The 8,155-nt window shown below is 37.6% G+C and overlaps 2 protein-coding genes across 5 annotated transcripts in view; one reads left to right on the forward strand and one right to left on the reverse strand.

The window, feature by feature from the left end:
* Positions 1–120: 120 nt before the first annotated feature.
* Positions 121–4,356, reverse strand: LOC128894121 (odorant receptor 13a-like). 3 transcript variants are annotated; one of them, XM_054155595.1, is made up of 9 exons: positions 4,301–4,356; positions 3,690–3,883; positions 2,709–3,620; positions 2,320–2,628; positions 1,823–2,106; positions 1,404–1,503; positions 1,237–1,341; positions 646–795; positions 121–531 (listed from the first exon to the last, which is right to left on the reverse strand). In XM_054155595.1, exons 3-9 carry the CDS (start codon positions 2,862–2,864, stop codon positions 475–477), a joined length of 1,161 nt encoding a protein of 386 aa, XP_054011570.1. In that variant the 5' UTR covers positions 2,865–3,620; positions 3,690–3,883; positions 4,301–4,356; the 3' UTR covers positions 121–474. The 3 variants fall into 3 exon arrangements, with proteins under 3 accessions (XP_054011570.1, XP_054011571.1, XP_054011569.1); XM_054155596.1 differs by lacking the exon at positions 4,301–4,356 and adding an exon at positions 3,985–4,059 and having other exon boundaries at positions 2,709–2,851; positions 3,827–3,883; XM_054155594.1 differs by lacking the exon at positions 4,301–4,356 and adding an exon at positions 3,985–4,059 and having other exon boundaries at positions 2,709–3,883.
* Positions 4,357–4,725: 369 nt separating this feature from the next.
* LOC128894104 (BTB/POZ domain-containing protein KCTD3) overlaps positions 4,726–8,155 on the forward strand; it is a 4,665-nt gene continuing 1,235 nt past the window's right edge. The window contains exons 1-6 of one of the 2 annotated variants that reach the window (XM_054155571.1): positions 4,969–5,136; positions 5,212–5,525; positions 5,603–5,761; positions 5,855–6,043; positions 6,113–6,592; positions 6,677–6,793. In XM_054155571.1, the coding sequence (XP_054011546.1) occupies positions 5,075–5,136; positions 5,212–5,525; positions 5,603–5,761; positions 5,855–6,043; positions 6,113–6,592; positions 6,677–6,793 (1,321 nt within the window). In that variant the 5' untranslated portion in view covers positions 4,969–5,074. Of the gene's footprint in view, positions 5,137–5,211; positions 5,526–5,602; positions 5,762–5,854; positions 6,044–6,112; positions 6,593–6,676; positions 6,794–8,155 lie in introns of both variants that reach the window. The other variant, XM_054155572.1, reaches the window with a different exon arrangement.

The raw sequence follows: 8,155 nt of genomic DNA on the forward strand, positions 1-8,155 counted from the left end.
CTACTTGTCGAATTGCCGTGAGGAGGAACTGTGCTGAGCCTAGAATTCGGAAAAAGTCCCAAAAAAAAGATATTTTTATGTAGTAATGCCTATTTAAAGATACGTCCTTTGTAATCTTAGGGCTACTTTCACTCTCTGAGAGACCCTCGTGAAAAGTAACTCTACGAGCGTTTCGGTATAAAGCTCCCACGAACGAGTGTGAAATTAATCCTTGATAGAAAATATTTGCCACTTTATTCTAAAACCTTCCACCTTCTAGCATCGCACGGGCCGTACCCCGAACGGGACAACTCGTTGTCACTGTTCTCCGCAGCGATCGACCCACGAAATCATTCGTCTAGCGTTCGGAGGGCAGACTATCGAGCTACGCTTTGATGTACACGGATATCTTTAGGCTAGTACAACGACTATAGTATACATATATTCTTTGTAAGTTGAGTCATCAAGGAACTCCGTCTACGTTTATCGTAGCCGTTATTCGTCTTTGGCGGCCGTCAGCACCGTGAAGTACGAGAACGACGTACTGAGAACCTGCAAAGCACACGGAATCGTGTCAAAGAAGAAGAATACGTCCTCCTTCCAGCGAAGAGAAGCGTCGATAGTCCGAAGTTCCATCGAGTGGTTCGAGATTGGGATTTCACTCACCGCTGAGAAACTCTCCAAGGACATACTATAAAATTTCGCCGCCGTTATCTTGCAGGGGATCCTCGAACGCATCATCATGATCTGAAGACTCTGGCAGAGGCGACTCCCGATCCAACCGCTGCTGTACGCGGATTCGCTCACCGCTTCGCTCTGTTACATTCACGATTATCGATTAATTACATAAAATATCCTAGGGATGGTTTACGCTACACTTAACCCCTTAATAGGTCACTGTATTCATTGTTACCACTAAGGAAGAGGGCGGGAATTTTGTGTTTTTAAATTTCTACGATCCTACTTGCTTTCTACAAAAAAAAAAGTGAAAAAAAAATGCCCAGGGAGTTCTGCCCTGTAGAAGGTTAATAAATGACCACAATTCTCTTTTACAAGTGGATACACGTTACTGCTACGAACGCAATTAGTCAAGCGCGATTTAATAGCACCGCGAGGTACTTAACGAATATACGATCTAGCGCTAACTTCGAAGTCGTTCAAAGCTCCAGAGTAAAAGAAGCGCTACATATATATATATATATTCTATCGGATATCTGGGTGGTTTACCAACGTTACGGGACCAGTTTTTGCGCTCACCTCGTCCATCAGCCCGTTCCCGCTGAAGCTGAACATGAACAGCTCGAGGATGGCGGAGTTCAAGAAGGTCGAATATTTCATCAAACGCCCCTTGTCCTCCATCATCTGGAAAGGTTACATCTTTTTATCGGGGACGCCGCGAAAGGCTGAGGATCGAACAGACGCACCGAGGTGATTTGGAATCCCGCGAAGCAGATCAGCCCTGTGCTAATAACGAATTGCCCTAAAGCCAGAACATTTATGATCCTCTCCAATGCATCTGCGTACCTGGAAACGGATCGTTTCGCATAGTCGCGGACCACTTTCACGATTAATGATCGACGGAGGAGGGGACTGGAGTGGAACGAAACTGATCCTTGGATATTGTCAAATTCTAGGTGGGACGACGGATTTAAATGATGTATAACGATCGATATTGTTGGGTGCTATTTGTCGCAATACTAAGAGAGCGTCTTAACTACAGGAGCTTGGTAAATGTCTTCAAGATCCTCGTTGCGCGAAAAAAAAGAGCGCGCTAAGAATTTTCAATTTTAAATCCTCTACAGGTCTAAGAAAATTAATTTATGGTCCGACGAGTGAAGCTCACGCTATGGCTTCTTGGTGACGCGTCACGCAATCCGCCATGACGGCGTTGGAGTCAGGATCCTCGCTGTTCAAGGCCTCCAGTCTTTTCCGCAGAACCGCGAACTTGGCCGATCCGTGCATTATCACTACCAGATTGAAGCTAGTGGCGCCCGCGATCATGCTACCACCGAAACCACCTGCAGTTACGTTGAACAAATACAGACACTCGAAGATCGGCGACACGGTTTGATTGATGAAGAAGTAGCCACGGAAGGGTAGCACTTTATCACGGCCTAAGATATAAATCTGTAAGAAGAAAGATCTACTTAGACCACTAGATACGTAACATCGTCTCAAACGAAATGTATAGAACCAAAACTAACGCCATCAAACACGATCGAATCGAAACGAACGACTTCGAAATCGACCAAATGATAAAATTAACGAAAAACGAGTCGAATCTACACTCCGTCTGAATACATAGTCAGAAAATAAGTACAAAGGCGTTCGTGTACGTACTTCCAGAATGGGAACGCACATGAATATCACGATCGTTACGGCCACGGTGCTGATAAAATACTTGGTCAGTCGAAAAGCAAACAACGTCTTTTCCATTAAAATAGTCTTGTCGTCGTAAGAAGACATAATCCAATCCTCCCTCATCGTGTTCACCACGTAAAGCATGTCCTTCTGGTGAATCGTGTACACTACCAAGCGAACTACACAAAGGTAAAATGCTGAACAGATCAGGGCACATTCCGTTGCCTCGTTCAGATCGTCTAAATTGTAAATCACATCCGCAGTAACCGCTACAGACATCACCACCACCTGAAAACTCCTCCGTATTATTCTTTTATCCGTAATACTTAGTCACTATCGATGCACTAATCTTGATAAGCGATACTTACCAAGAAAAACATACAGAATAAATGGAATTTTCTGAAGAGCACTGTTCCTCTGCTACTGTTCTCGGACAGCGGCCAGATGGAGATTATGCTTCCGTTCATCATTATGGGCTTTATCAGCTTATCGTATTCTTCCCTATTGTACACTTGAAGATTCATAATTAGCACTGATTTGAAGACATTTCGAAGGAACTCGTTTTTTTTTATCAAACCGAGTAGATACTTCTACCACGGCGCGTTTCGCTTAGATGGCCAGAAACATACTCCGCAAAATCAAGAAAAGTGTATTCTCAGGAAGCGTTGGAGGGGACATCGATCGAGGTTACAACTAACACTTATTGTTTTTCAATGGGCGGATCGTAGTAGACGATTCGAACTTTGCAACAGTTAAGTGTTACACGCAACTCTGCAAACTCTCCTGTACCACCCCTTAAAGTATACGGGTAGACATAATTTTCGACTTGTACTTAGCGAAAATATCCACCTACACCTGTACATTTGCCTAGGTAAGTGCACACCTTCCCTGAGATTACTACTTACTTTTAGTATTCGACTTCATTTCGCATGCATCGATACACAAAAGTTATAGCTCATGTATACTTTCGCAAAAATTTAACAGAAAGTAGCTGAATTCGTGCATTAGTTGCTAAGTGTAACAGTAAGAAGGCTGATAAATTGTCATCGTGATTATTCGCAAATATTTTAAAGCAAATATTTAATTGCAAAACAGGTGCCTACTGCAATTTGGTGAAAATAAAAGTGTAGCCACCTTTTGGAACATCATGGAAACTGCTCTTCGTGTGTTTAATTTTGTCTGATGGTAATATACCATACTAGAGGCACGCTTGTCGGTAACGTACCATGTAGAATGTTAGCATAATGCAGCCACCTCGTGGTGAGTCGTGAAAGCTATTTCTAAAACGTGTATCTATTTTTTTCTAAAGATAGTATACCATACGAGATGTACGCTTGTCGGTAACGTACCATGCAGAATGTTGGCATGGTGTAGCCATTTTGTGGTGGATCGTTGGAAACTAATTTTCTAAAACGTTCGTCGAGAACATACGATGCGAAATATTTATTCGTTATAACAGCATAGTCGAAATATAAAACAGACTCACCCAGACGCGATTTAGAAGATTCCAGCCATATGATGAAATGTACAGGGAAGATCGCACCTGAAAACGTTTAATAAATCTAAAATTAGTTTAATTAATTACAAGTTTTACCACCCTTCATGAAATTTGGCGTCCTAATGGCGTCTATGCCATTCACCCACATTTTAATCGGTCAAAAAATCAACAGAATTTAAAAAGACTTGTTTAAACTAATACAGCTATGATTAACTATCAAGCTAACTATCGAGCTTGAAATAACTCGGAAAAGATTGTAATCTAACTAAGAGAAACGTAGTCTTAATTAGCAAGAAATGAAGAAAGGGGAAGCCGTGAAAGCGAGTGCTCCTTTCTCGGGGTGTATATTGAATTTACGATGAAATGTTTATTAATACTACATGAAAACACTAACGGAGAGTAAACAATAGTAGTAATAATGACTAGAAACTGTTATATGTTAACCAGATAAAGATTACGTACTTCAGAATGTGAATTATTCGCAGCTTCTTTAAAGCGTCTCGTCACCTTCATTTTCGCGGCACAGTTGACTCGTTCTAGTCGTTGAGTGACTGTTTTGGCGCCAAGTATCGTGCAGTGCCAAAAGAGAAGAGATGTCTTAATCATCCCACTGTAATCCATATTTTATACAATTATATTACGTTTGAATTATCTTTTAATTAATTTTCACCTGTAAACATTAATTTGCATATTAGCAGCAGAAATCGAAATTCATGAAATTACTAAAAGTTATGATTTTGGTGCTTCCGGTTGAACGTGATTCCTAAAGTCACCGTCCTTCAATAAAGGGTGCTCTTCAAACCACGCATTATTGATGAGGTCGGTAATTTAGTTCGTAAAACACAAACATTCACTCGATGACTAGTCTATTCTATATGTCGCCTATGGTCTTATCACCGACGAGTGCGATTTTTTCGTTTACTGTTGCCAAATACTAACACGAAAAGATATTTCTAATATTCTTAGCAATGTCTTCGTAATAATTCTCATATGTAATGCTGATCTCGAACAATATTTCTGTATGAAAATTTGATAGATTAATGTTCTTGATGTACCAAAGAAAGTATTTCGAATTTCGAATTGTCATCAGAGCGCACCTACGGGCGCCAGTATCCAAAAAGTGGTTCATAACCTTTGAAACGCAGCGTTTAATCTCGGGATTGTTTAACTATTATTATTATTAAGATAAGACATGAATTGTTGTAATAAACGTTTGTGCCGAAATCAGTCGTAACAATGGCCGTACCTCCTTCCTTTAGCGTTGGTGATATTGTGCATTTAAATGTTGGTGGAACAAGGTACAGTGGATTGTTTCTTTTAATTGCTTGTTGATCACCTATTAAAATAATTTACTAATTGAATTCATTAATTAGGTTTTCAACATCAAAGCAAACATTAACATGGATCCCAGATTCGTTTTTCACTGCTTTATTAAGTAATAGAATCGCTAGTCACAGAGATGAAATTGGAGCATTATTCATAGACAGAGATCCAAAGTTGTTTTCTATTATTCTGAATTATTTACGCACAAAAGACATTGACTTAAAGAATGTAGATCTTCGAACATTGAGGCACGAAGCTGAATATTATGGTATTACACCATTAGTTAAACGTTTGATGTTGTGCGAGGATTTGACTCAGTCTTCTTGTGGAGATGTGTTATTTTATGGTTATTTACCACCACCAAGTAAGCTTTTAAATAATTTTATCTTGTAGAATAAAACCAAATGATTAGTTTGTGTAAAAAATATTTTGATTCTAAAGGTATACCACTGCAAGAACCTACTACCATTCCACCTAATGTAGGGGATGTTTCTGTTCATGGTAGAGTTCCTGCTAATACTACTAACTCTAGGGTAGAACTACCATCCACTTCACAAAGTACAACTCCTGCAAGTTCTAGTACTAACCACAACAGTAATGGTAAAGAACATGTGATGCTTAGTCTAATTTATGTAAAAATTATTACTGCTATCTTATTGAATAAAACCAAATATAAATTTAAATTTTGTTTAGGGCAACAAAACCATAAAGGAGCGCTTGGAACACACGTAAGGAATTCTTCATTGGATTGTAGAATTCAACAAAGAGGTTTACCACACTCCCGTACATCATCTCTAGATTTAAGACATGTTAGGAATAATTCAGCAGACTTGAATAAGTTATATAAAAATGACATAAGTTTAGTGTTCGGCCCCCAACAAGGTAAACAAATAAATATATTTGACTTCCAAAATTCTGGCAAAAGTTTAATAAAAATGTTTGCTTATACAGTTTCATCATGGGTCGATCCCCTAAGGGTTCAAATCATAAAAGCACATCACAATTGGATTGTAATCGCTTACGCGCATTTTATAACGTGCTACCGACTTAAAGATTCGTCAGGATGGCAGCACGCATTTACTAGTCCCCATATCGAATCAGTGATCGAAAGAGTAGCGATAACTTCGAAAATGAGCACTAGCGGCGATATTAAAATGGTTGCTATTTCTTACGGAAATCAAGTAAGATTATGGAGCGTTTCAACGAATGGGATAAAAACTAACATCGGTACATTCAACTTAAACGTTCGCGTGGAATATTTATTTTTTATTGGAAGTCAATTAGTGGCTCTATCCCCTACCGATAAAATCGGAGTATGGCATGCTATGACGCATCATTGGCAGATACAAGATGTAGTGCCCATTTTATCATTTGATACAGCTGGATCTTTCCTTCTACTGGGTTGCAACAATGGATCTATTTATTACATTGGTAAGTGAAACTACGTTGTTAAAACATCTGTTCCAACGATCGAAACAAATTTAACAATAAATGGTACCTGACATTAATTTTCAGACATGGAAAAGTTTCCTTTGAGAATGAAGGATAATGATCTACTTGTAACCGAACTGTACCGCGATCCAAATTACGATCCCATTACAGCCGTATCCGTTTATTTAACACCAAAAACATGTAAGTTTTCATATCTGTTTTTCTCCTAACATAATACTATTTTAATAAACGGTTTAACACAAAAATCCAAGGTAAATAATAACTAATTCATGGTTCATAACATTGAGTATTACAGTATCTCTATTGCAGAAACACCTTTTCAAGTGATGTACAAATAAGTGGACTAAAATATAATTATTAAATCTGCTTATATTGAGGAATGTAATAACAAACATTACTTTCATAATAGATGCTTTTCTTTGTACTACACTTTCTTAGATGATTACACTATCTGTTTGCTTATGTATTATACGAAGAATCATGATCATGAATCCTTTATTATTTCTTTTATTATTGATAATACAAAACAAACTTCTTTCAATAGAGAGGCATATACATATCTATTACTTTGAATGCAAACCTTCTGATGTCTTTCTATCATAAAGTTTAATACTGTTTTTGAATATTAATGAGAGTTTATTATTACATTCTTTGCTTCATGATTTCGTACAACTGGATAAATAGCACAAGGCAAGTATGGGTCGATATGACAATGTTCTACAATATTTTCACATTCAAGTCATAATTCAAGATGACATGTCTTTCTGTACATTTTGTATTGCATCGAACGTGACGCATCGATTTAAAATACTAGTGTCCATACCCTTCCTCTCCAGATATGATACCTTATTCTGCATTGATTCAGTGCACAAATCCATATTCATATACCACTTTTAACAGCACTTTTAAGTATGATTATTAGATTTAAAAATAATCCTACATCTGTCATATACGATTAAACATTCAATTAGCATCCAAAACACTTGTAAAAACTTTTTCTCTCACAGGTTGCACACAGACATACATAACCCCGCTATCCTTATGCGTCCAGTTGTACTAATCCAAATTATGACGTTTTCATTCTTTGTTTATTTTATTAATACTTAAGTTACATGATAGTTATGTAAGTTGTTGCCTTGGTTCAAATTAGGTTTCATTATTAGAGCTTTCTGCTTGCTCCTTCCATTATAATACATTTCCTACCAGCATCTGAGAGGGGAAGACTTTGTTTTAAATAATTTCGGAAGCATATAAACGTATATTTTCTTCGTTATAAATAATTACATTTTGTTCTATGTACATTGTAAATATTATACATACTTTCATACATCTTCTAGCACATGTCCATCAAATTTTATTCAATTCTAAATCATATATTCCTTGTTACCTAAAAGAACAATCTTCTTATAAATAGTCACCGTTTGTTATTTGATACAGTTTAAAGCATGTAATATCATATAGGTTTCCCATATTATATTTATTAAAATATATACACACACACACACACACACACACACACACACACACACACACACACACACA

Source organism: Hylaeus anthracinus, unplaced genomic scaffold (assembly GCF_026225885.1).
Source record: "Hylaeus anthracinus isolate JK02 unplaced genomic scaffold, UHH_iyHylAnth1.0_haploid 3, whole genome shotgun sequence".
Lineage (NCBI taxonomy): Eukaryota > Metazoa > Arthropoda > Insecta > Hymenoptera > Colletidae > Hylaeus > Hylaeus anthracinus.

Bases quoted from the DNA above. Each gene is read 5' to 3' on its own strand.
- LOC128894121 (XM_054155595.1), bottom strand. From the start codon at position 2,864: ATGAATCTTCAAGTGTACAATAGGGAAGAATACGATAAGCTGATAAAG. The intron at 2,107-2,319 runs GTACGTACACGA...TTCTTCTTACAG, and splicing joins TGTGCGTTCCCATTCTGGAA to ATTTATATCTTAGGCCGTGA. The intron at 1,504-1,822 runs GTGAGCTTCACT...ATCCGTTTCCAG, and splicing joins CGTCACCAAGAAGCCATAGC to GTACGCAGATGCATTGGAGA.